Genomic DNA, 27,856 nt, shown 5'->3' with positions numbered 1-27,856 from the left:
TGTCTCTCTACATACTACTCTCCACTGTTGTCTCTCTACATACTACTCTCTACTGTTGTCTCTCTACATACTACTCTCCACTGTTGTCTCTCTACATACTAGTCTCTATCGTTGTCTCTCTACATACTACTCTCTACTGTTGTCTCTCTACATACTGCTCTCTATTGGAAGGCTGGGGGTCCGGAGCTCAGATGGGAATTTAATACGTCACAAATATTTTCTAGCAATAAGAATGATAAAAGTGCCTGGCCTGTGTCAGAATGGAGCAGTTTGCTAAAGAAACCTAACGTGTCTGAAAGTGAATACAGCTCTAGTGTTCAGAAGACTTTAAAAGTGAGACTGCTGCTTTTAAGTTCTAAAGTAAGTATTTTAATCCCTCAACCTGACTTCTTTGCATCAATACTGATTATTGACTCCCTGCATGTCCTACATTTCCCACAATCCATTTCAACAACCTCCAAAGAAGATCTCTTAAAGAAGCAGGTGGAAAACACTTGTTAAAGAAGTTGTTAAATGAAGAAATACAACAGTGTGAAAATACTCTGTCATGCTATAAATACTCCTCTGGAATTGGAAGTTTACTCCACTTAATGTTTTTTCATGTTGTGTCAACAACAAAAAAACATTTTTTGTCCAAGAGACTTCAAACATCGCGTTGTTCTGAGTATTTTAATTGAAAGTTGCCAGTTGATATTTGTTATTAGCAGAGGTGTCAAGTAACCTTACTTAACTAGACATAATGGGTATCTATACTTTAATTATTTTTAACATAATTTTACAACAGACTTTTTACATCTACTGTCATCAAAACCTAAAACCTAGTATCTAGACGTGAGGAATGTGAATACTTTTGACACCATTGGTTGTTATAAAAACTTGGAAATTAGTTGGAGGAACAAATATTTTCTTGTACCCTCAACTAATGTTGTTACGTAGGCCGCACAAACCAGAAAGAGTTGTTTAAACTCAAAATAATTAATGCTACTAGTTTACTCCTTATTTTAAGTTGGTACAACTAAGCACTTTTTACAGTTTAAGATCAGATGTGGTTACTCTGTTTATTGATAAACTTGTTATTTTGGTTTTTCAGATACATGAAGGCTTCCTATATGGGATGCGGATCACCAAAAACCACCACTCAAGTGATGGCGAGGAAAAAGCGCAGAGGGGTAAAAATATTCTTGGCATTGAGTGTTTGAATACGTAACAGTTCGGAGACAGTTTGAGGTTTTGATTGTGTTCTCGTTCTTTTTTTTTGGTCAGATTATCGAGAAGAGACGCAGGGACAGAATCAACAACAGTCTGTCGGAGTTACGGAGGCTCGTCCCCACGGCGTTCGAGAAGCAGGCGAGTTTGTTTCTGTAGAACCACATCAGCTCCATCAGGATCCAGATAGAACCACACCCCCTTATTTATGTAAAGATCCTTTTGAATGTAAACATTCAAAGGAATAAGACACAGACATAAAAAGGAGTAGCTTCTTATGCGTAGGCCAGATGTTGCAGAGTAATTAGTTGAAAGTAGTTGAAGTGATTTGGAGCGCTCGCGTGTCACTTAGCAACATTGGACTTGTAAAAGACGGACTTGACTACAGCCCTGAAAAAATGCATTTTTGATGCTTTCTAAGTCCAGGGTTCGGTTAAATCGGACCAAACTGCTGAGGTGTGAAAGCAACCTCCTTTAGCTGTAATTCTTGTGATGAAGAGCTGCTGTTGGACAGGTCCAGGCGCTTCCTGCTTTAACTTAACATCAGTTTGTTTTCATCAGGGCTCAGCTAAACTGGAGAAGGCCGAGATTCTGCAGATGACTGTGGACCACCTGAAGGTGCTGCAGGCCACTGGAGGGAAAGGTAACTTAATGAACCTTGTTGTACTCTCTGGAGCAGCGTGTCTCATATTGGGGTACGGGTACGTGTCCCTCTAGGGGTACTTTGGAGGACTGCATGGGGGGGGGGGGGGGGGGGGGGGGGGGGGGGGGGGGGGGGGGGGGGGGGGGGGGGGGGGGGGGGGGGGGGCTGCCAGCAAAAAGCGAAGAAATGTCCAAAACTGCAAAACGTGCCTTTAACAACAAGCCCCTTTAACTATCAATTCAGGTATATGTTTGTGTGTGTGTGTGTGTGTATGTGTGTGTGTGTGTGTGTGTGCGTGTCAGAAGGAGGTTGTGAGTCCATGGGAAAGCACTGCAGGGATAAAAGCACCATTTGACCCTGAGGAGTGCTGTTTGCTTTCATAGCCAGCGGGGGGCAAAAGTGTGTGCGTGTGTGTGTGTGTGTGTGTGTGTGTGTGTTTGTGTGTGTGTGTGTGTGTGTGTGTGTGTGTGGTGGGGGAGGTTTGTTTGGGTTTTACCAGCAGAGAATCAGCAAATGTTTCGAGGCTTTTATACAAAAAGAGGACAGTATCTGTGTCTCAACACAATGAAGCAAAATGTTGCACTAATATAATCCGACAAGACCTCCAAACCAAACGACGATAGACCCAAACTACTGAGTTAAGTTGATAAGAAGACGGAGGTCTGAGTTACATCAGACGTCACTTCACTTTCTGAAGGTTACCATGTGACACAGAACGTGATGTAGCTACATTTGTTCCGTAAAGTAAAAAAAAAAAAAATCCTCCGGTGCCGCCTGAAATTCCACCAGATGTCCTTCTTTTCAACCGGATGTCCGTCCCTGTCCCATTTCTTTGTGTTGGCGTTCTAACCGCCGGTGTATTTTTTAGCACTATGGTTACCTGCTCATAGAGCCGGGCAATATATTGATATTATATTGAGATCAATAGATGGGAAAAGATATTGTCTTAGATTTTGGATTTCATAATATGACTTGAATAGGACTTTTCCTGGTTTTAAAGGCCGCATTACAGTAAAGAGAAGTCATTTTCTGTACACACCAGACTGTTCTAGCTGTTCCATTATTTGTCTGCACCAATTCAATTCTTTCGTAAGATTGACATAAAGGTATTTGGTAAAAAATATTGGGACATTTGATTTTTTCCATCTCTGCAGGGTAAATGCAGATATACTGCAGATATATGCAGGTATACTGCTAGTGCAGTAATTTCCCCATTGGGGACTAATAAACAAATTATCTTATCTTATCTTATCTTAAATCCAGACAGCTAGCTAGACTCTCTGTCCAATCTGAGGTTTCTGTTGCACGGCTAAAACTTCTGTTGAACGTACACACATTCCATCAAAACAAGTTCCTTCCAGAGGCTGTTTAGCAGAGGCACCGTGGCTCCGTCCCCCCCCCCCCCCCCCCCCCCCCCCCCCCCCCCCCCCCCCCGCTTAGAACCGCCCAAGACGATTGTGATTGGTTCAAAGAAATGCCAATAAACCAGAGCGCGTTTTTCTCCCATCCAGAAATGCTGTTTGCACTAGCCAGACCCTCCTCCGCAGCGCTGTGGAGGAGGGTCTGGCAAAGTGAGACTATCCAGACTCAAACTCTTTAGAGTATTGTATTAAATCATCCTTTCGTTTTGTAAACTATTCTGATCTAATTTACCACATTTGCCCTCTCTCTCTCTCTCTCTCTCTCTCTCTCTTTCTCTCTTCTCTTCTCTCCCTCTCTCTCTCCTGCAGGTTATTTTGACGCCCACGCTCTGGCGCTGGACTTCCTGTCTCTGGGTTTCCGGGAGTGTGTGACGGAGGTTTCCCGCTACCTGAGTGCTGCGGAGGGCCTGGACTCCAGCGACCCCCTACGCTCCCGCCTCCTGTCCCACCTCGGCTCCTGCTCCTTGCAGCGCGACGCCGCCGCCCTCGCCATCAGCTCCTATTCCCCACACCCCCAGCACCACCTTCAGCAGCAGCCTCACCCGTTCACTCACACCTTCCACCCCCACCACTGGGCCGCTGCCGTCGCCACGGCGGCCGCGTTCCGGCCTCCGGCGTACGGACTGAGCGGGCTGTGCGTTTCTCCGGACTCTGCGGGAGGCGGAGCCCCCCAGAGGCTGACGGAGGCGTCCCGCCGCAGCGTGGCAGACTCCACCACTTCTTCCTCCTCCGCTCACACCCCTCTCTCCGCCTCCCTCCTCTCTGCATCGTTTCCCATGGCCCTCCACGGAGGATTCCCCATGTTGCCTCCCACCTCCTTCCACTCCTCCACCACCGCCGCCACCACCAGTCCTCCCATGTCTTCTTCTCCTTCCTCTTCGGCCCAGACCCCTCACAGCAGCAGCAGTAAGCCCTACAGACCGTGGGGAACTGAGGTTGGAGCTTTCTGACTGTTGACTAACCCTCAAACTCTTTTAACAGACTGAAAAATACTTATCTTTTTCTAATCACCAGCCAACTAATTACATATAATCACTTAAGGAACTGGTTGGGTTACAGAAGAGGGACGGATGTTAAAACTAATGAATTCATGTATTTCAGTCCCGAGGTTGTTGTTTGACCCACCCAAAACATCACACGAGCTGCCCTTCACTGGACACTAGATGGCAAACGTTAAAGAGGCCGACGAAGAATACGTGGCGCAGGGCGGTGGGGGGGGAGACCTGAAGACCCTAAACCACACCTGGGGCTCTATGAAGACACTGGCCCGAAACAGACAAGAGTGGAAATCCTTCGTTGTTGCCCTACACGTCAGCAGGCATAATGGGCAGTAAGTAAGTTAGGAAAAAAAGCTAGTGAAGAATCTGATTGGCTGGTATCTTTAAAAATCTACCGGCCATGTTGGCTGGTATCCAAAAAGTTGATTTAAAGCCCTAAAACCATGTTTTGAGCCCTCTGAACAGTTACTGTTACCTTTTTTAGGGAGTGAGTTGTCTTTCATTTTTTTTTAAGTGTGGGGGGGGGACAACATATCGCCTGCATCTCCCCTGAAATACGCCTATGAACAAACACAGCAAGAACCCTAAAACACTGATCCTTTAGTAAAAAAAATAAGTTCATCACTAAATGGTAGGATAAACCAAAGAGACTACAGCGATGAACCAAAGTGTGCCTCTGAGATAATCATTTCACTGATGTGTAACTAGACTAACGTTTTGTAAAGAAACTTGTGTGCCACTCACCTGCAACAACAGCACAGTCTCACACAGTGCTGTGGGATGAAGATTAAAGGTGCCCTGCCACCCTAATCTCATGACTTTGTGGTAATGTCTGAAGTTCTGCCAGGGACTCTAATTTTGTTACCGTGGTTACCTTGGTTCAAGCCATTCTAGCGTGGTATAGAAAGCCTGCAGGAAGACTCAGCTCCATTTGGGCCAGTTCTCATTGATATTCAACCAGCTAAGCTGCTTGACTCTGATTGGCTAACAGCTAGCCAATAATAAAACTGAAATCTTGCTGAAACCATGCAGGAAGTCATAGTGCACCTTTAAGCAAAAACCTTTTCCACTTTCCTTTTCTCTTCTTATCTGTGGTTTATGTCGTGGTATTCACCCTCACAATGCTGTGTGTGCCTTTTCTACAAATAAAGATGACGTAACAACATCGCTGCTGTTGTGAAAAAAGCTACTGTTTTTCAGTTTTTCTGTGTGATCTTTACATTTTGATGCATGTAGAGAGGCTTACGGGTGTTTTCAGTTAATCTGCAGGCCTGCACACACACACACACACCACACAACCCACACACACACCACACACACACACACACACCCCACACCCCACACACACACCACACACACACACACACACACACACACACACACACTTTTTTGTAGCTACAAATTGCACTTCTACCATTCAGTTAAATAAAGTAAAAATAAATAACTGAAAGATGCACGGAAGGACATTTCTGGAAACAATCTGTGATATGTAACATAATTCCAGCATTGAGCTAATGACAAAATAAAAATTTTCTTCACAATTCAAAGTCTTTCAAATCGTCATTACAATCTGAAATAATTAATTATTCAGCCCACCTAACACACACACACACACACGTTAATCCACTTTGCCTTCATCTTGCAGTTGATTTACTGAAATCACTTCCAGCTGACTGGAGGGTTTAAAGGCTGACAGGCCTGGGAACAGCTCCGCGGGCCGTGGATCCGACCCCGGTCAGCCAGCACGGTTCTCACGCCGGGACGCCGCTTTGAAGTGTCTGAAGTAGGGTGACATGAGCCGCTCAGCGCTTTACAAACAGACAGAGAGAGAGAGACAGAGAGAGAGAGAGAGAGAGAGAGAGAGAGAGAGAGAGAGAGAGAGAGGGGGGGGGGGACAACAACTGGGAGACAGGAAGAAATGACGAGATCCCCATAAAAGCTCCACTGACCCTGAGGTTTTTATTTCTGTTTAGTAATCATACAAAATATTTCAGCTTTTTAGCAAGAGACCGTTTTCAACTGTGCAACTGACTGTCAAAAAATAAAACCTCAAAGAAGTGACAAAAAACTTGTATGATATCAGTTTTTTAAATGTGAATATGTTCTAGTCCCTTCTCTCCTCTGGGACAGGACACTGAATGTCTTTGAGGTGTGGACAAAACAAGACATTTGAGGACGTCACCTTGGGCTTTTTGGGAGATCATTTCTCACCATTTTATGACCATTTTAGAAACCAAGGGAATACAAATTGGCTGCAGTCCTGTCAGTGCTAAACAGGTAAATACTGTAAATAAATAGAACTATAAAAGAAAAACTCTTTTATGGATTTTATGGATAAATTCCATAAAAGAGCAGAAATAAAGCAAACATTCCTGTTGGTTTGTAGCCTGGAAATCTGAAAAAATGTAATGTTCCGGCAGTGAGTAATGATGAAGGGCCATCTCGAGGGGCAGCACCAAGCGTGTGTAAATCTCACTGCACGTAATTAGATAACACAACTATACCATATAATCACACCTTCACTCAAGGTGACTTATCACTAGCTGGTAGATTAAACTCTCGCCATATCCGGTCGGCAAAACAACAAAAACGTCCTTCTTGCAAAGCCACGATTGGAGCGCCGTTTTCTCCTCCTTTTTTAGATAAAAAGCCAAATCTCACTCGTTCATTGTAGCGGCCAAAGACCATTTTAAACAACTGGTGTTCATCCATAGCCATCGGTGCAATAATAACTAAGGACTTTGACTCATCTGTGCAGCTCGCCTCTGGCCGCCTATATCAGATACAGCGATGTGATTGGTGCAGCTCGCCTCTGGCCCCGCCTGTATCAGATACAGCGATGTGATTGGTGCAGCTCGCCTCCAAGGGCATAGTTAATGAACAGCATTACTAGATGCCAGAACTCTGGATTTGCAGTGTAGTTGGTTTGCAACAAAGGAATATTTTTGTTATTATTTGCACTTTCAGCCTAATGAACAGGCAGAGAGGGGGAACAACTGGGAGACAGAAAGTATGCCAGTAGACCATGAAGTAACAAGAACTCAGTTTCTCTCTATGAATTTCAAAAATATTTTAATAAACTTTTAGCAGGAGATTGGAAGTCTTCAACAGACTCAATGAAAAACAGCGCTTTGAGTTTGTGTGTGGTTTTTTAAATCTTTTATTTATAAAAGGGTTGCCTCGTAAAGATCTGCGAGAGCAGATCACTACGTCGGCCTAACGGGTCTTTGCAACATCGAACAAAGTTTTTGAGAATAAAGAATTCGTCATTTAAACTTTCATAGTCTTCGTTTGTGGTTCCTCAACCGCGGTGCTCTGACTATTTTTGCCCAGTGTGTCTTTAATTAAAGGTGACATCAGTGAGACCATTTTGTTAGGATTTAGGATCTCAATCCAGTATCCATCAGGGTCCTGGATGAAGGCCAGATCCTTCATTTTACCTGAGACAGAGGGGCATGCTGGGAGTTAATATAATATTATATAATTATATAACAACACAGTATTATATACACACAATATTATATAACAAATACCATGTAATATAATAATATGTATATGTATTATAAATTAATAAATCTAAATATACTATAATGAGTTAATACAATGCTTTTTAATATAATAAAATATACTATATAATATAATAATATGAATATGTACTATATATTAACATACAGTATAAATCTAATATATAATATAATTACTTAATATAATGCTAAACACACACACACACACACACACACACACACACACACACACACACACACACACACACACACACACACACACAATACAGGTTAACTTTTTTACATACAGTAGGTGTCAAACAAATAACCAGACAGGTATAACCAGTTAACTAGAATAACCAGTCACAGTAAGAGTGAAAACACAGTGACATAGAAGTAAGTTGTAGGAGAACTAAGCGATGTTGGCTTCTTCCTGTTTTTAAAAGTATTTTCAAACAAAGTGAGACTAGCTTAGACTTCTCTTTATTGAACCTTTTGGGATGACTCCCTCCTCCTCATCCTGTCCCCTCACCCTCCCTTCTGTGCTCCAGCACACTAAACCCCCCAACCCCCAACCCCCAACTCCTTCTGGTTATTGGCTGGAACGTTGGAAGTTTGTTATGTTTATGTTGTACATGTTTGGTGGTGCAGGTTGGCCAGGTCGTTATTGTTGGTGTTTGTAGACCCTGGGTTGTCTACAGAGACCGCGTTTTTAACAGTGTGTTCAGAGGAAAGGCAGCTAGTGAGGAGATGGTTGGCCAAAGGCACCTGACCAAGCGTTGCTTTCTGACGTGGTGGGAGGGAGAATGTGGTGAATTGGTATGTTCAGACGGACAGGATGACATGAAATAATGTCTTTTTTGAACATTGAACCATGTAAACATGTTCCAGTAGAAACCCAGAATTCAAGAACATACCTGAAAATGAGCATGATATGGGTCCTTTAAGCAGTTTACTACCAGTCTAGTTTACACAAAGTCAGTTAAAATTCTCACCGAATCCGCTCGGCGTGGTGTTCCCGTTGTGGAACGACAGACTTTCATCGGACTCTGAACCCCAGTTGCTGACAGAGAAAGAGAAACGCTCATTAAAAATACTAAACACATTCATTACGGGAGAAAAGAAACCCACCAAACTAAAACTTTGTCTGTATTTGATTTCCAAATGCATGAAGTGCAAGTGCATGAACGTCGTGGGTGTTCTCGGGGGTGCCGGGGTGTGTCACGGTACGTAGGCCTACTGTGTGAGCTCTATGGTGGCGCGGCGCGAGAAGGTCCACGCCGTCCGCTCTCGGATGTCGGCCGGGATGTCGGACTTCTTCTCGAAACCCAGGAAGTAGAGGGTGAAACGCATCGAGGGGAAGTCGATTTTCTGGAGCAAGCTGGAAAAGCAAGATTGTAAAAGATTTCAGTTTTTAGAACAACATTATCGCAGCAAACCAAACAAAATTGTGTCATACCAAAAAAAATTACATGCATTTTACCACAGACACACAAAACATAAGATAATAGGATCCGGGGTCAACAAATGCACCTGCTGGCTCTATAGCGTCTGCCACATGGGAGCAGTTCATATTCATTGAAGAGTACGTGGGATGGATCTTTCAGAGACACCGAAGTACAAATACTTTGTTAGGCCGGCTACACACTGGCTGCTAGGTGACGTACAGGGAGGGACATAGCAACAACACATTCAGACTCTGAAAAATGGGTCAAAATAAATACATAGAATACTGATCTGATTAAAGCAAGACAACGTCGGCAGTACTGACGGCTAAATAGGCTACAGAATATTTTGTGCCTTATGACAGGTGCAATATTTTATTACGTTTATATCTGCATCTATGTCAAAACCTAGAGGCTTTCAAAGATCAACTTGTTATTTATTAATATGTATTTGTGTCAAAATGACATATAGTATAATCATCTTTTCCTATTCTATTTGGCCTGGAAATGCTTCCAACATGCTCGTGTGTGGCGTGATCAATAGGCGTCGGCCCTATTTCTAGCACGCACGCGTTTTCTCGAGCCGTGCGCGCCACGCGGTCAGTGTGCAAGCTCTAACCTGTTACCATGGGAGCCGAAATAAAAACGGACACGCCACGTAGCTGACACGCTCACGCCACACATCCAGCGTGTAGCCGGCCTTGTTGTACTCAAGTAGATTTTATAGATATTTTATAGATATTTTTACTTTACTTTTTTCCCAACTTTTTACGTTGACTCCTTAGATTTAACACTAATATCGCTCCTTATATTTTACAAAACTGGCTCGTTACTTTAGTTTTAAATAATTTCAGTGGAGTTGCCGTTATTATTTTCGCGTAATCGATTCGGTCTAATTGGATGGAAATATACATTGCACTTGACGCACCATGACAAGTTGCCATCTAGTGGTTGTTAGTTGTAGCTTTAAAAGTATGGGGATCTTCTTAAATTAATGTCTGTTAATAATTAATATTTTATCCTATATTTTCTTTCTAGAAGACGTATTTGAGCACACACACACACACACACACACACACACACACGTAGATTTCTTTAAATGTTAAGGGGGAGATCATAAATAGAGAAACCGGATCTATGAAATCTCACAGAATCACAACTGAATTCATGTGTTAATCTTATTAACCTGGAGTCCCAGTCTCTGTCACGATAATCAGATATGGGATGTTTCAGGCCCATTGGCAGACATCCATTTACTATGTAGGCAACTGCATATAAAGAGTCTTTTTTTCCACTGAAGTTTCTCAGCTTGTACTCTAGTAACATCTGTGTGGTAGCTTTGCATAAACAAGGGTTGTCATTTGCAAGGCTACTTCTACTTTTTATACATTTCCAAGCCTTTAATTTGTTACTTTTACTCAGTAATCTGTACTTCTACTTGAGTACGGGAAGTGAGTACTTTTGCCATCTCGGATGTCTGATTACAATTGACTCAAAAGGTGATTTAAGGGGATGGGTGGTTCTGTTCCAGGTTTAACTATCTGTAGGGATGCAGCGGTTCAGGATGGGACTCACGTCATGCCCAGGACTCGGGTGTAGAAGTCCAGAGATCTGACAGGATCTTTGACCCGCAGCATGGTCTGCTGCAGCATGTAGTCCTGCACAGACAGACCAGAAACATCAAGAAAATAAAGATCATTAGAGCAGCAAAGAGGGATTGGGTACTGTTTAACTATTACATTAATCCTTTTTGGTTTGAGTCATTTTTCACAAAAAAGAATATCTCTTCTGGATGAATGGGTTAGTTGTCAAACTAGTCTGTATAATGGTGAAAAATGGGGATCAGTGTTTTTCCAAAAAGCCCAAGATAATGTAATAAGGCACTATATAAATAAAAGTTATTATTATTGTAGCTGTGACTCTGCGGACTCTATGACAGTCTAAATCCTGCTGTAAATCTCAACAATGACACTTAAAGGTGCCCTGCGACATATATTTCTTAACATTGCAGTAATGTCTGAAGTTCTCTAACTTGGTTACCGTGGTTACCTTGTTTCAAGTCATTCTATGTGGTATAGAAAGCCTGCAGGAAGACTCGGCTCCATTTGGGCCAGTTGTCATTGATATTCAACCAGCTAAGCTGCTTTACTCTGATTGGCTAACAGCTAACCAATGAGAGCCTGGCTATCAGCATCCTTTACCCAGCGCAACTGGGGGAGCTCATGAATATTAATGAGCTCAGGCAACATGACATCAGACTGACCAGCTGTTTGGATTGGCCTGATTTCTCCTCTTATTTCTTTTCAGTTCATCTTCACATTCACAACATACCACACACACACACACACACACACACACACACACACACACACAAACACACACAACCACACACACACAAACACACATATTGACCTCACAGATTTCAAAACATGCAAGGAAAAACTGTTTTGTTTGGCGGGGCACCTTTAAAGAAATCTGTTCAAAGGAAGTTTTTCTCAAGTTATTAAAGTTTGCCAACTGGTATCTGCATGTCTAAAGCCAACAGGTTTGACCACATTACCACACACACACACACACACACTTTTGTCTGGCATCTTCCAGAGACAGCAGGGAAATAAGACAGAAGTAACTGAAAGATGAAGTAGATAAGGAGGAAAGAGTCACCCTGGTGATGGGGTCTGCCTCTTTGCATGCAGCAGACACGGCCTCTTCCGACAGTCCTCCTCCGCCCTCCATGGCTCGCAGATCTCCGATCAGACTGAAGGGAAGTACACAGGTAGATTCCCCGTCTGCCGCCTTCAAGTGCTGCTTGGAAGATTCTGCGTCTCAGATGGGATACACAGAAAACATTCTGGCATGCAGTAGGCTACTGGAGTTGAGACCCTGCTGTTGTCTTTGGGAGTCAAATTTGACTTGTTTTCAAAGTTTTCTATATTTCTTTGAGAAATTTGGGTATCTTTTCAACCTAAAATAACACGGACGCTTCCATTCACAAGGCAGCAGTCTTTTTCTTTCTTCTTCCACACAGGTGTGTCAGCTTTAGGCACAGGCCACATGCCCCACTGCTGCCTTCAGGTGCTTCCTGAACTATTGGGAAAAGCCAGCGCCCACAGGTTTGGCGAGGTTACCGCGTGTAGCAAAGAATGCACGTGGGAGTTACTCTGTGCAGATCCCACATTCCATCACCATGGTACTTGCTCCATAGAGCTCAGACGAATTGAGAAAATATCCTGTTTTTCAAAGTGAACTACTAAGCTTTTTGTTTCCTTGAAAACAAAGTTAGAAAATAAAAGCGTTTAAAGTCAAAGAAAGTCTGGCTCTTTACATGATTACGTTACAGAAACGCAGTGAGCTGAGCTGCAGGTCTCAACATGTAGTAGACAGAGGAGGCGTCTGCACACTGACATTAACACACCCTGACGGTACACATCTTACACGTGCACACACACACACAGGAATTTAACAAGACAAACATGTTGTAGGTGCATCAGGTGGCATAGGTTGGACCCGTTTTTCTACTCTACCCAACGTAATACAGTCTCTCTCCATTGCAACGTTGAAATAGTTTTACTTTTACATTTTGTTTTAGTTCAGTTTGAGTTATTTTTCAATGTATAAAAGCGCCCATATTATGCTAATTTTCAGGTTTATAATTGTATTTTGAGGTTGTACCAGAATAGGTTTACATGGTTTCATTTTCAAAAAACACCATATTTTTGTTGTACTGCAGATTGCTGCAGATCCTGTTCTCACCAGGTGCATTTATGTCTCTGTTTTAACTACAGAGTGAGACATCTCACTTCTATACTATCTTTGTTGGGAGCTGCACATGCTCAGTAGCAAGGTAAGATCCCATCAGCTAGAGAACTCTTTCTCCAGCTTTGGTCAGACCAAGGCAGGAGGGGCAGGAAGTAGTTCTTTTGGAGATTATAATGAACTAGTGTGTGTTGTAGCAGTGTTTTGCCATTGAGAACGAGCTAGCATGCTACAGTTAGCCACCTCGTCTCGGCTAGTGACGTAGAAAGCCGTGCAGGTTTTAAACAGCTCACCTGGAGACTGAAGACAGAAGACATTCAGAAACCGTATCTCACTCAAAACAGCATGGATAGTATTTTCCAAGTTTACATGTGTGTGGAGGCACCAGAGACACAAAATAACACCCAAAATCCCAGGAAAAGTGATTTTTTCATAATATACTGTAGGTACTTTATGTATTTGGTGCCTCCTGGTGGTCTGTCTGCACAAATCGACAAGTATACATATATATATATATATATATATATATATATATATATATATATATACACACACACACACACACGCAGATATATACATATATATACACACACACATATATATATATATATATATATATGTGTATATATATATCTCTCTATCTCTATCTCTCTCTCTCTCTCACTCTGGTACTGAAAACCAAATACCAGTAAACAAATTGGTAAAATAAGAGTTAATGAAAACGGTTATTGATAAATGCTTAACGAAATTCAGGAAAGTAAATTCCAATCAGCGTGAAAAACTATAACAAAAATAAGACTTCCACACAACTTTTATTTTTCAATAAAAATACAAATCTAACAAGACAAAAGCAAAAAAAAAAAAGAAAGAAAATTGTACAAATTCCGATGCTGAAATGTCTCCTCCGAGGACACTTCACCGCAGCTTTAAAAGCTTAAGCTTTACCCCGAGTGATGGAGGAGACGCGTGTCATCTGCGGGCCGCCGCCTTGCGGCTCTCCAGCAGCAGGACCGTCAGCCGGCTCTTGAGCGTCGGGAGCCGGCTGCTGTAGTTCTGCCGCAGCACCTCGGCCAGTCCGCTGCGCAGGCTCCCGAGGTCCGGCCGGGAGCTGCAGTCCGGCACATTGAGCAGCGTGTGGAAGAACTCCTGCCACAGGTCGCTGTGGGGGTTCCTGTGCAGACACAAGATCTTACGTTATGTCAACTCTGTAGGACCAAGATCTTCAAAGGGGGGTGCAGGACCCCTAGTACTAATCCTCAAATTTGTTCAATTATGTTCCCCCTTTAAATAGATTTAATAGATTCCCCCTTTTAAAGCCAAGTACCGCCTGACCCAAAGACACAAATAAAGAAAGTAGAAAGAAAGAAAGAAGGCAACACTTAGTCAACAAACAAAAGTGGCAAAATAGAATCAAGAATAGGGGTGTGCGGAAAAAATTGATTCATATTTGAAGCACAATTCAAGCTCTAACGATTCAAAATCGATTCATATTTTTTAAATATATATTTTTTAAATTGTATGTCTACTGCAATCATATGAAAGATACTTTATTAATCCCCCAAGGTAAAATTCAAGGTCCCAGTAGCTTACAGACATAACACACAACATACACACACACACACACACACATCATAACAGGATGTTTAAATAACAAATGAACAAATCCACATAAATAATATATATATATATGTGTATATAATACATATATGTGTGTGTGTGTGTGTGTGTACATACACACAAGGAAAGTAACTACATGTATACTGTGAATTGTTTTTGAAATCTAAAAATCGATATTGAATTTTGAAACTTGAAAGTCTTAAAAATGATAAATTTCTTAACAGGAAATCAACATATTAGCTAATATTAGATCAGTTTTTGTGAAAGAACATTTTCCGACCTCATGACCAGGGCCCAGTTGTCCCAAAACTCAGCTTAAAAATAAAAACGTAGCGTAGATGTAGCCTAAAAGAATGAGTCTGGAGTTTTATATTTTGCTTATTGTCAACAAGTCCAAGACGTATCTTGTAAAGCTGTATTGCTGAAGACTTTCATTTCATCAAACCCTTGTTTAACAATATTCATGATTAGCGTTCTTTCAGCAAAATGCTATTCAAGGTATTTACATTTAGTAATTACCTGTCTAGATAGTATTTTATTATTTATGTGAAATAGAAAAATTACCTTCTAAATACACCGTTTGTCACCCACACGCCACCTTCATTCGTGACCTGCATGTACGTCCCAAACAGCATGCAGTGGACCGTCCCCGCGATTCCAAAGTAATCCGTCTAAAACACACACACACACACACACAAACACACACACAAAAAATATGTCTTAATTCAAGTGTGTTTGCATATTAAATTCTAGTCTTTCTGCCTGTTAATCTCACTGAGTGCACGATAATAAGAGCTGAGCAAAATAAAATGTTAGTAAAATTTCTGAAATACTTCATTTGAACAAACAGACATGATAACACTTCATTATGTGCCAGTGTAAATCCTGCAGTTTGTCCTCACCTGATAGTTCCAGGGTCTCCCGCTGAGCATCTCCGTGCACTGGAAGCCCGACGTCAAACACCTGGCGGTGAAAGCAGTGCCTTCTGGGAAAAGCTCCATGTCGATGCTCTGGCCGAGGTCGATGAGGGCGAGGCCGTGGTCCAGGTTCTCCGGCTCAAAACACTTGTTCTCCAAGAACCTGGGAGGCCACAACAGTTAACGGGGGGTGACTCCTACGAGCCAGACTCCTTGTGACGGGGTTTGTGTATCGAGCCTGGTACCTTTACCGGTACCGACCGAATCACGCCAGTACTACAGAGTATTGGTTCACGTAAAATATAACGGTTCCAAATGTCGGTACCTGTGAGTAAGCACAAGCTTATCTGTCCTCTCTGAATTTTGACAGAGCAGAGGTTGGACAATGTTCTTGTAATTACAGAGGAAAAGTACCGGGAACTGAATTCCAGTACCCAACCCTAAATTAGACCGGTTTTATCAACGTGTTTACTGACGGTTACCTCTCTCCCAGCAGGAAGTTGTCCGGTTTGACGTCGGCGTGGATGATGCGGGCGGCGTGCAGCTGCTCCACCATGTGCAGGATGCAGACGGTGAAGTACATGACGAGAGGCTGAGGCATCACCTTGTCACTCTGGGTTTTATAGACGTTCACTGCGTTCTGATACAAAGGATGAGAGACCATGTTACGATGGCCATATACAGTACCGTTCCACCCTAACAGGCGCCCTAACTATATCTCTTTAAACGTTACAGTGCAGGCATCCATCAGAGTCTCTGAAGCGGTGAAAGGCGTGGGTGTGAACGTACCAGCAGGGTGCCGTAGTTGTGAAGCTCGCCGAGCAGCACGCTGCCGTTATGGAAAAGGTGAGCGGAGCGGATGCTGCTGTAAAGGTGGCGCACGGCGGGCCGCAGGCGCTCGTCCAGCTGCGTGTTGATGTAAAACTCCCAGGGATTGGCCGGCTTCTGAACCTGCGGCGACAACAGCAGAAAATGTGCATAACATGAGCACTTTAAGACAACCTGGTGCTGGACGACGGGTCCCAAAAGAAACATAAACATTTAGATTTCCCCATGAAAATGAATTAGATATTATTGTCCCATGAGGGAGATTTGTTTTCACAGACTGTTTCCTGCATATAGACGGACAAAAACATCAACAGATGACATAAAAACAGCTATATTGACACAGAAAGAGTCAGCAAGATAGTTTGTTCAGCAGTGCTTTGGCAGAAGCAATGTGCAGAGTCAGCGCTGTGTGACTGTGTGAGTCCTGAAGTTGTGTACTGAGCTCACAGATGGGTCTTAACATTGTCCTACCTTCAGCATCACCCTCTCTGAGGTCTGGAGGTCGGTACCCTGGTAGACTGTTGCAAAAGCCCCTTCTCCCAGGACACAGTCAACGCGCAGGGACGCTTTTCCTGTCGGGAGGGAAAACATTTGCTATTAGGGACGTTAATAGTTAGATGATTTGCATAGTCACAGCATGTACAAATAACAAGGTCAAATGAGAGGCAGCCTTAGTCTCAGAAGCCCTGCTACTTGGGCGGAGTCATTGGCGTAACACCTGAAAAGCACCGTTGTTACCCTCTGCTCCGCCCAAGTAGCAGGGCTTCAGCTTCTGAGAATATAGTTCCCAGTTTGTACAGGGTTAGAACATGGATGTCTCATGTGATGAATAGACTTCAGATACAGTATTAGGGGACCACTAAGGTCTATGTAAAAGTATCCAGTTACCCATGCTGATGATGGTCTTAGGGCTGATGTTGGGCAAGTTGCACTGCCAGCTGGTGCAGGAGGGGTGCGAGGTTAGTGGCGTGGTCAGCGATGACAGAAGACGTGCGATGACCTCATTGGCCCAGGGGTCCGACACCAGCCGGACCGCTGCCGCCCTGGCATTCATCGACACGTCGGTGCTCGACCTCAGCATCTCCAGACTCATCATGGGTTCGTCCTCGGCACCGAGCTGCGCCGGGCTCATGGGCACGTCAGCACAGAGCTGCGGCTGCTGCGGACTCATGGGAATATCTCGGACACCGGGTGGACAGGGACTCAGGAAGGCGTCCAGGTCTGGCTCCACTGTGCGCTCGGGGCTTCGGATGAGCGTCCAGTCCGCTTTGAGAGCGCACTCTGGGCTCATGGGGACGTCACAGACTGGTTTCTGGAGCCGCTCTGGACTGGGCAGTTTGTCTAACTCCTCCATGATGGTAAAAGCTTCGCCGTCAGGTCTGGTTGAACTCTCCGGGGGCTGTTTGAGAGGCTGCTCAGGGCTGGTGTAAACCGCCCAGCTGGGGGCTGCGGTCCTGGACACGCAGGAGGAGTCTGTGGAGTTGGGTGGACAAAGGGTCTGGTCTTGGAAGGACAGCACGGCCGGAGGAGGGGGCTGCACCATGGTGGTGCAAGAGGAAGTGGTCAGGCAGTGAGGGGCGGTGGCGAGCCCTTCGCCCACAATGGTGCCGAGCCCTGCGGAGGAGGGCGCCAGCTGACTGAAGCCTGTTTCGTTAGACGGACTTGTCTCAATGATTGGGCTGCGGGACGGAACAGAGAACTCAGAGACGTACTTCACACTTTGGCCTTTACATTACCAGAAACAGAAATAAAGTTTCATGACGTGGTGTATGATGATGTAATGCTAATGTGGCATTACGTTCTACTGTTAAGTTAAACATGGCAAAACAGTAAACTGCTACTAGTGTTTCCAAAGCAGATTTTTTATTAAGAATGAAATGTGATTTTTAACATGTATGGATTTCTCTGAGCACTGAGCAGTGAAGGATTAAAGTTTAGGTTACCTGAGTTTCTTTGGCTGACGTCTCATAAACGCATCTTCATCAGCGTCTTCTTTGCCATCGCAATTGTTCTCTGGAGAATAGAGATCAACCATGTTTGAAAAATTAAAGAAAACCATGTTGAGTAGGAAGGCTGACACAAAAAGAGAATGTAGCTAATGTAGTGTGTGTACGTGTGTTTGTGTGACTGGCCCAATCCCAAAGTGAGCGCCGAGGACCAAGGACTCAGACGTAACTGATCCAAGGTGCTGAGTGAGTGAGTGAGTGAGTGAGTGAGTGAGTGAGTGAGTGAGGCCACATGAGCTCAAATAGTTAAAAATGGGATCGGGACAGCATTTCACGAGATCACATGTGACCATGGCGGCGTTTAATAACAAAGATGTTGCAGACACGTGCCAGTTTGGGTTTTTTTATTTTAAGTTTGTTGCTTTTCACACGGCCAAGGCCCAGGAGACGGCTGCCTGATTCCACATTTATTCCAACTCTTGTTCTACAAGCTGGACAACAGGTCCGCTCTGTCCCGTGGGCGTGTGGCATGATGTTGTTCAACTTTCTAATTTCTAGAATTCCCTGTGGTCAAGGCTTTGAACTGTGGGTAATTCTCTTTAGTGAAATCTGCATTGATGCAGACTCTCGGAAAAAAGGCTCGGTAAGTATGTACTCGCAACCTCACGCCCTTTGAAATTCGACATTGGGACAACCCTTAGGGTGGGGCCTGTGTCTGTCTGTGTCAGGTACGTTACCATCTTCCTCGAAAAAGTTGCCGCCGAAAGGCGTCTTTTGCGCTGACGGAGTGGAGACAAACTGAGCCAACATGGCGAAGTCCTTGGTGCTGTTTGGGCATGCGGCCAGCGAGTTGTAGCGCTCGCCCCACATGGTGCTCTCGTCAGACATCAGGTCTGGAGTGTCCTGCTCGGGGAAGCACAAGGTGTCTGTGTCATTAAATGGGATTCTGAAGCTCAACAAACGTTACTAGTTTTTTTTCTTCATACTCACATTGGGTTTGCCGGACACGGCGATTTCTGCCAGTGCTCTGAGTGGTTTAGACTTCTCGACTTGACAGCGAGAGGCAGCACTGAACACGGGAAAAAATAATAACAGGAACAGTATTAAATATAAACGTTAAATTGTTTAGTTAATCACAGAAAAGTATGCTGGGGATTTTCTATAGGGGACTGGCCAAAAAACTCCCCTATGAAGGAAAACCTGAATCCTGTATTGAGGAGGTTCATGTCAACATTTACCTGCAGTTTTCTTTGTCGGTGTCGTCCTGGAAGACGGTGAACGGTGCCGCGGGCTTCGTGAAGGACGAGACGTCGCCTTCCAAAAACCAACGACAAGAATTTTCAGTTCAATTCCACCGCAATACCTAATCAACTGCCAGCTTGATTCATCTGCAGTTCTTAATTAATTAATTACCAGTCCAATTAGTCCTGCCGGATTCATAATGTGTTGCTTTGATGTTTGTCCACTTCTCATAATAACATAAAAGATGGCTGCTGTTCCTTCAGCAAAGCTAATCTCAACCAAGAGAACCGGGAAAAGACACCACTTGTGTCATATCAGGATATTACGATATCCAAAATGTAAGACTATATCAAGCCACATATATCAATATCAATATATAAAAATAAAAATAAATCAATATATTGCCCAGCCCCAGTTGAGATGGGATAACGTCTATAGAGTTGGCTGTTTGCGGCACATTTACCGGTTGTTGTGTAGCCGGGGTCAAACAGGTTCTCGGCGGCGCCGAGCGCCGACGGGTCCTCTTGGAAAGTCGGAGCCTGGAACATGTCCATGATCACATCTGGATGACACAAAACCCGATGAAATGTTACTCTTTCTAATTCTTTGCGAAGACATATCCACATATCGACAATTCTGAGATGCCGGTGCGTTAACATCACATCAGACTTGAATAAGAAATATCACACACTCTGTTCTTGCTCAGCATCACAAACTGTAAATGAATACATTTACATCATGATGGATGGATGTTCCGTGTATGATCATATGTTTTAATGTGGCAATGCTTAATGTTTTTTCTTTAAATTAAAAATGCTCTTCTAGAGACGCCATCTGAAACTAGCAAGGCATGCTATATATTGGAGATTTGTTGTACAAATGTCTATGTTGTAGCATCTGCATTCCCATGAACACAACATTTAAATGACATGAAAACATCCCTGACAGACAAATTCCCAACAGGCAGAGATGTTGTTGTGCTCACCCAGTGCCTCCCGGGTGTTGACAGTGGGTGACGGCAGCACCCTGGATGGGGTGGCCTGAACAAAACCCAGTGAAGTGTTGGGAGTCAAGTGAGACAAGTTAGCGGTGCTTCCCTGGGACACTGAGAGCGAGAGCAAGAGAGAGAGAGAGAGAGAGAGAGAGAGAGAGGGAGTGGCAGTGAAAGTGACAGGGAGAGAGTGACACAGATAAAGACAGGCAGAAAAGAGAGAGAGAGAGAGAGAGAGAGAGAGAGAGAGAGAGAGAGAGAGAGAGAGAGAGAGAGAGAGGGAGAGGGGGTGTGTGAAAACATTTACAAGAAGCTACGATTGGAGGGCTTACTGGGGAACAAATGGGGAACAACTGGGGTACTTACGATTCAGTTTGTCCTCGAGCGCCGGCGGGTGACTGACATCACTGAAGGGTAAGAAAATGATTCAGAAAGAGAGAGATTTCATTTTTTTAAGTTTTTTTCTTTGAATTAGACATGTGATGGGTTTTCATTGCGCCTCTCAAAGAACAGTAATCAATTGTTAAAATCCAAACAATACCCAGTGGCTGCTGACTGTGGGGCCATATCAGACTACATCAAACTACAATAACTCACGTCCTGTTGATTTTATAGACCATGCGCCTGTCCCTGTCAACTCACAGTTTCTTTACCTCACATCTCTCTCTTTGCAACTCTGTTTAAAAACCTCCATGATAACACAGCACAATCCACATTGGTTGCATCAGAAGCTCCCAAAATCATTCGAGCAGAAGCTACTCACTGCTGCGTGGGGGGGCGCTCCTGGGGGGGACAGTTCTGCGAGCTGCCGGGTTGAACCCAACCGTCCTGGCGGAGAGCGCCAGCGTTTCTGGCAACAGATGCCGGGTCTGTGGACGCTGGAGGGGGTAAGTGAACGCTCCTTTCAGCCAGGACTGATCTGTGGAGCAACGGGTCTGTCTGCTCGAAGCCGACAGGCAGCTGGGCTGACCGGGGCCAAACCGTCCACGCTGAAGCAACAGACGCTGAAGGGACAGACGCCAGAGCGACAGACGCTGAAGCGACAGACGCCGGAGGTGGTAAGTCAACACTAGTGTCAGCAGCTGCGGTGCTGTGCTGCTGCCGAAGCGGGTCAGCGGCGCAGTCATGGATGAAGGGCGGCTCGCTGTGTAATCTCAAGCCGAGAGAGCGCCTGTTGCTCAGACGGTTTGAGGGTCGGGGACGGCCAACGGGCTGCTGGGTAGGATTGGGGTTCAGACTGGTGGCCGTTTCCGCTGCAGACAGCTGTGGCAGAGAAAGCAAAAAAATTGGCATTTTACATAAGTTATCCTGTTTGTACATGATCCAAACATTTTATATTTCAGACAGGGAGTTATTAAGGGTGTAACGATATATATTGATTTCCACTCCAATGCTCAAAGAATAGGATCGGAAAATCAAGAAGAACCAGAGATGAACAGGAAGAACTCTTCCATCTTCCCTCGAGATGGGCAACTTTCATTACTCAATGCCAGGCCCTTAATCGTTCGGATTTGGGCCTGGATTTCCAGGATGGGATAAATATGTATATTTGTGTTTACAAAATAGGTCGGCTGTGTACCTGCAAATAGTGTGAGTGTTGGTGTACGCACGGAAGTGGAATGTACAAACGTTATTTACATAGTTTTAATGATTATTATTTCCTGCTTGAGATCCGTCGTCACTTGGTGCAATGGAATTTTGTTGTATTCTTTTACAATGACAACAAACGCATCGGAATTGTTAGAATCAAAACGATGCCCAATCCTAGGGGAAAGTGAATCAACACAACAAAAAGCTCAAAGTTGGCGCCCCCACCCTCTGTGATGAAGGCTGGCTGCTCAAAGCTCCAAAGACCTCCAGGTTCTGGTTCACTTCCTCCAGTTCACACGTCATCTTCAGGATGTTCTCTTCCTCTTCCCTCCTCATCTTCTCCCCTTGAATCAAAACAAATACGGATGTCATGGAATTGGTAATAACTCAATAACACAGCACACAATCAGCTCCCTCATGCTACGCAGTTCATATTAGGGCTGGGTGATATGGAGAAAATCAGATATCAAAATATTTTTAACCAAATACCTCAATATCAATATTGCAGCATTATTGTAGTATTGACAACTGATGCTTTGACAAAATATCTTCACACTTAGATTTAAGATAAATAATCTTCATTAATGTGAATATCATGACTAAGTGGGGAAAAGGCACGTAACAGAACTGCTAGAACATTCTTTAAAACCAGGACAAGACAACACCCATGTAATATCACGATATTACAATAGCCAAAATCGAAGATGATATGTTGTGTCATATCCCGATATTGATGGATTGCCCGGCCCTAGCGTATTACAGCTATGGTAGCCTTTCTGCTTCAAAAAGCCAAGATGTCATCCAGCGATCAGGTACGTTCGTTTAATTTTCATTAATTGCAAAATTGTAACTAAAGATATGGTGAGTACAACAAACTGTTTTGCTGGTGTTAGCCATGCTTCCTTCTTCAAACTTAACGGAGCCGGGTGCCCGGATAGCTCAGAAGGTAGAGCGGGTGCCCATATACAGTTGGGGTGAGGAAAATAATTCAATTCTCGGATGAGATTTTTTTTCTTCAATTAAACATGTACAATATATATATATTAAATGCCTCTTTATTATTATAACCTTGTATTTTCTCTAAATTAACATCATTGACAATGACCATCAATGATGGATTCAGCTTACCCATTTCTATACGCTCCTTTTCCTTCTTCTCCCGGATCTTACGCAGGTAGTTTTCTGCTCGCACCTCCTCGAAACATAATTCAGATCCTTCGCAAACAAGTACTTCCTGTGTGTACGCCGGCACCATCCGAACGCTGGAGCCTTGGCTGGAGGGGATCGTCCCCGACGTCTCAGAGCGAGACACTCTGCGGAGGAGGACATACACGAACAGAAGTGCTCACATGTTAACACACACATATCTGAAGTCTTGTTCCCACAATTCAGCCTTGGTGCAGAATTACAGCAACTAGAGCCAGTCCCACAATGAGCTTTCCTTAGTAGGTACCATTTCTGAGTCTATAGCTTGTGAGGAGGAGAGGGAGAGAAGTAACCTTGCCCCTTATGACCTCATATCCAGACCCATCTGAACTTTCATTTTCTCAAAGGCACAGCAGGATACCATGGGCTCGGTTTACACCTATCGCCATTTCTAGCCAGTGGGGGACAATAGGCAGGCTGGGGGGACTCATATTAATCTTTAAAAAACTCATAAAGTGAAATTTTCATGCAATGAGACGTTTAAGAGTTATGGTATTTATTTCTTGTTTCCCTCACCTGCGTCCTCTGATAACAGCACTGTGCCAGCGCCAAAAAAACTGAAGAAACAACCATCCCCAAAGCAAAAGCTCTACGTCTCACCTGTGACTCACACAATCCTACGCCATGTGTGCGTCAGCTAAATGACATGTAATGTAATGTAATAACATGTGTGCAATGCAGGTGTAGACGGTTAAAAGATACATTCTACATAGGTCGTGCCAAAGTGCAACACGGCAACATCGGTTGCCTTATAGGCAACATCTTAGAAAGACAGGAAAGTAACTTACATTATGGTGGTTTTCTGTGCAGGTGGTTTGGATGGACAATCCACAGAGGCCTGTCACATGGGACAATGGATAATAGTGGACTTTGAAAAGCAGATATTGCGGTTATTATATAAATATGACTGAAATTTAAAGCCACAAACCTTGTGTGGAGCTCCAGGCTCTGCTTCAGAGGACATCTGATTGGTTAAGTGGGAGTTTTGCAAAGGGTTTCGACTCCCTGCTTTACAAAAAAATGGAGATCAAACAGTTAGTAGAACACACAGTGTATACATTGATGAAGGAAATCTTATTCTTTTTAAATAAACAAAAGACTGGATTAACTCTTACCTGATCCCGGAGCATGGCTTCCTGTTCTTCTTAGAAACTGCCTACAGATCAGATTTAGCTAGTTAGTTTAGTTTAGTTTTTTTTTTAGCATATTAAAGTTATTGTTGTGCATGTTGGTGCCAGATTATTCTACACTGTATAATACTACACTCACACAACTTGGGCTGGGCCTTGTTCTAAATCTTTCGACCCGGTGCCAATTTTGATAACTCATTTTCGATGCCGGTTACTTAACGATACGTTTTCGATACCATATGTTTTAAAATCTCAACATCAACACAAATCTTCTATATTCCATTTTAATTGTAAATGAAAACAGTTATCAACATTTTAAAATTCTGGTAACAGTGCTCTCTCAGAGCGACATTAATAAAATTGGTCGTGCTTTTGGATGTCTGCCCCGCTGTAAACCTTGAACTAATGGAGAACTAACTTAAGTGCAAAGGAATGTGATGAAACTGCCTTGTTGCTGAAAGGTCCTGTAGAAAGAAAGATGCGCATGCGTGTGCGCAACTTTGGTTCAACATTGATCTCTACTTTTGAGCAACATTTTTATTTGGAACACTTCATTTCCTGCATTGTAACCCTCGTCCCACCTGTAAATTACACCTATGCATACAAATAACACCCAGTAAGGAGTCAGATGAGACTGTAAAACTTGAGCGATTCGGTCCATGTAGCTGTCATCACAAAAACTACCGGCCTCTACATTAAAACTGCCATCAGCCTGGGACCGGCCCTAGCTGGATCCTGGTTTAAAAAAAACATACATGCCACCGGGCTAAACTCATTTTCTGGGGGGAACCCTGTCTCTGTTGTTACCTGTGTTCGTTGAGAACCGCTTCGGCAGGCTGTGCCTGGTTCTCCATTGCTTGCTGGTACACGGCGTCGGCCTGTTCGATCATTCCCCTCTGCTCAAAGTGCTGGGCCCAGGCCACATAGAGGGCAGCGGTCCTGGTGCCAATGCCCTTACTGTAAACGTAGCGGTACAGCTCACTGGGGTCTGGATAATAACTCGCCTGGAGAACAGACCAAAATCAACAGTAGTTGTAAGTCCGCTGTATTCAGGGAATCTGCAGGCTTCACCAAGTCAAGTTTAACACTATTAGGAATGACATTTAAGACCTTTATCACAACATCAACTCAGCCCTAAATTATGTGGATTTGCAAGCCAAGTATCGCTTAACTTGCACAGCTAACACGAAAGCTGATTGGCTTGTGCAGAACGTGCAGGAAAGAAGCTGCTGCTAAAGGCGTTGAACACCCTTTTAAAAATACTGATAATACCCTGATGACTTTGGTCACAAGAACCGTGAGGTTACATTTTCATACAGTTACATTCCTACTAACAACAAAAACAAGGAAATAACTACAACAACATGGAATAATAAAATGAGGATCAGAGGCCGCATTGAATGGACGTAGGTAAATTAAGTCCCGTTTAAAATTATTTAAGACCTACAAAACAATACTTGAGGGAATTAAAGACTTTTTAAAATGCCTAAAATATTGATTTTGACATTTTAGAGTGATAAAGACACAGCAAAACCCGAAAAAATGTTTTACGGCAGATAGGCATGGGCCAGTTACCAGTTTTAAAAAGGTATAAAGACATTTGAAGACATTTGAAAATAAGACACTTTAAAGCAGTATTTCTTTTTTTTATATATATAATTTTTTGAATATTTGTTCATGTTTTTTATCCTATTTATAATTAATAATTTCATGTATATTCTGTATGTGTCCTGCGTGTTTGATATTTTTGCTCATGTACTTAAACTTAAATTTCCCATTTTGGGATCATTAAAAGTCTATACCTATCCCATCAGCATCTCATACCAGCCCCAGCCTAATAACAACGTCACATTTGTGCGAGACTTACACATTTGATGCAGTAGTTCACATATCTAATGTCATTTGCGTAGCGCTTGACGTTCAGAAAGCTCTCCACAAGACTGTCAAACACCAGCGACATCCCTCCGCAGCCGCCTGCAGGAAACCTTTGCTCCAGATACTCCACAAAGCTAGGGGAACATCCAGGGAAATATGCTTTTAGTCCTCCATTCTCAGCTGTCAGACGTTAATCATGGGAAATTACATGTTTGCAACAAACAAGTAGGACAGACAGAGCATTACATGGAAAGTACTAATAAAAGAATATACTGGGAGGTGAGGAACTTTGTGTGGAAATGATCTTACGTTATTAATAAAGCAAAACTAGAAAAGAGCATCATTTTGTAACTATTTCTTTCTTTACATGAAAAAAAAAATACAGACTATTCTGGCTATCTAGACAAGGAAACAGGGACGTCAATTTAAAAAAAGAAGATTATTACAACCATTTCACCTGACACTAACGTTACAATAAGTCATATAGGTCGATAAATAACGTTCACTAACGTCAAGTTAATATTAAACTTTTGGAAACTAAAGAGCTTTTCCCCCTGAAACTTCTGACTAAATGTGAATGTAGAATTAGACTTGATGTGTATGTGCCATTGCTAGGTACCTTATTCTTTGTATAATTAATTTGGTCAATAAAACACAACAACTTTAACATTCATTCAAAATAAGAGCTAACGTTAGCTTATGCTAAGTCAGAGCAGTCAACGTAACTAGCTACAGTTCCTCACCCGTCCCATGGCTCCAGTGGGTCGTCTCCCGTATACGTGCTCATACGGTCTTTGAAACGCCTAAAAGGACGAAAGTAGTAACGTTAAAAATGCAGTATAGCAAATGTTATATTGTTTTAAATAAGTTCAAACTCAACAATTCGTAGCAGCAAAGCTAACCGCTAGCATGAAACCAACACAGGGTACCGTTACCGTTGATGTTTAAAAGTAGCTAGACTTACTGTAAATATGTGGGAATATCCATTTTGCATTTAGTTAAAAAAAAAAAACTTTCAAATTTCAATTGGTGGCCGCTTTCCGACCAATCTACCAGACTGATTGATTTATAAATCAATTACTCTCGATAACTTGCATCGTTAGGTTTGTTTCTCTCTGACGCGCTACTGTTCCTACTACGTTTGAAATTTCGCGCTCAGCCAATAGCAACGCGAGCGTGCAACAGTGCATCGGGAAAACACGCCCCCATGGTGTGACGGAGTTCCGGGGGGAAAAATACAAAGTAAACAGGTTGAATCGTAGATTTATGATATATATTGTTTCCATCTATGGGTAGATTACTGTGATATACTGTACTGATTTACTTTTTGTTGTTAACGTTACTTAATGTTTAAAATGTGCTCTGGCTCCACCAACTGCAACAGCAAAATCCTAATTTTACATTAATGAATGAGTCATAATAATCTAAAGTTATGATTTATTATAACAGTCACAGGGACAGGGGGGATTAAACAAATGTTTTAAATACTTTAATTACATGTTCCTGATTATAAGTACACTAAAATCAACATGACTTTGAATT

At 43.2% G+C, this 27,856-nt stretch overlaps 3 protein-coding genes and 1 long non-coding RNA gene across 5 annotated transcripts in view; 2 read left to right on the top strand and 2 right to left on the bottom strand.

Moving 5' to 3' along the window:
- The window catches only part of hey2 (hes-related family bHLH transcription factor with YRPW motif 2), a 7,316-nt gene extending 3,068 nt beyond the window's left edge, over positions 1 to 4,248 (top strand). Inside the window, exons 2-5 of the mRNA XM_034899877.1 lie at positions 1,091 to 1,169; positions 1,264 to 1,347; positions 1,768 to 1,849; positions 3,580 to 4,248. Of these exons, the coding sequence (XP_034755768.1) occupies positions 1,091 to 1,169; positions 1,264 to 1,347; positions 1,768 to 1,849; positions 3,580 to 4,220 (886 nt within the window). The 3' untranslated portion in view covers positions 4,221 to 4,248. The remainder of the gene's footprint in view (positions 1 to 1,090; positions 1,170 to 1,263; positions 1,348 to 1,767; positions 1,850 to 3,579) is intronic.
- The window catches only part of LOC117961316, a 13,359-nt gene extending 3,441 nt beyond the window's left edge, over positions 1 to 9,918 (top strand). The window contains exon 3 of the long non-coding RNA XR_004660382.1: positions 9,500 to 9,918. This is a non-coding gene — a long non-coding RNA (uncharacterized LOC117961316). The remainder of the gene's footprint in view (positions 1 to 9,499) is intronic.
- Positions 8,725 to 12,231, bottom strand: LOC117961302 (lactoylglutathione lyase-like). The gene is made up of 4 exons (XM_034899879.1): positions 11,881 to 12,231; positions 10,792 to 10,874; positions 9,012 to 9,152; positions 8,725 to 8,834 (listed from the first exon to the last, which is right to left on the bottom strand). The coding sequence occupies exons 1-4, from the start codon at positions 11,950 to 11,952 to the stop codon at positions 8,750 to 8,752; spliced, it is 381 nt and encodes a 126-aa protein (XP_034755770.1). The 5' UTR covers positions 11,953 to 12,231; the 3' UTR covers positions 8,725 to 8,749.
- A 1,545-nt stretch (positions 12,232 to 13,776) lies between these two features.
- Positions 13,777 to 27,486, bottom strand: LOC117961288 (mitotic checkpoint serine/threonine-protein kinase BUB1-like). 2 transcript variants are annotated; one of them, XM_034899859.1, is made up of 24 exons: positions 27,279 to 27,486; positions 27,058 to 27,117; positions 26,307 to 26,448; positions 25,247 to 25,443; positions 24,425 to 24,465; positions 24,238 to 24,317; positions 24,098 to 24,147; positions 23,232 to 23,416; positions 22,329 to 22,447; positions 21,277 to 21,776; positions 20,880 to 20,920; positions 20,508 to 20,627; positions 19,986 to 20,084; positions 19,519 to 19,594; positions 19,271 to 19,349; positions 19,018 to 19,183; positions 18,278 to 18,347; positions 17,223 to 18,013; positions 16,806 to 16,906; positions 16,296 to 16,457; positions 15,989 to 16,146; positions 15,492 to 15,669; positions 15,154 to 15,260; positions 13,777 to 14,143 (listed from the first exon to the last, which is right to left on the bottom strand). In XM_034899859.1, the coding sequence occupies exons 1-24, from the start codon at positions 27,299 to 27,301 to the stop codon at positions 13,942 to 13,944; spliced, it is 3,747 nt and encodes a 1,248-aa protein (XP_034755750.1). In that variant the 5' UTR covers positions 27,302 to 27,486; the 3' UTR covers positions 13,777 to 13,941. The 2 variants fall into 2 exon arrangements, with proteins under 2 accessions (XP_034755750.1, XP_034755751.1); XM_034899860.1 differs by having other exon boundaries at positions 24,238 to 24,314.
- Positions 27,487 to 27,856: the final 370 nt, after the last annotated feature.

This window comes from Etheostoma cragini, chromosome 18, assembly GCF_013103735.1.
Source record: "Etheostoma cragini isolate CJK2018 chromosome 18, CSU_Ecrag_1.0, whole genome shotgun sequence".
NCBI lineage: Eukaryota > Metazoa > Chordata > Actinopteri > Perciformes > Percidae > Etheostoma > Etheostoma cragini.
Note: the sequence above shows the minus strand (reverse complement) of the source record. Positions and strands in the feature narration are given on the sequence as shown.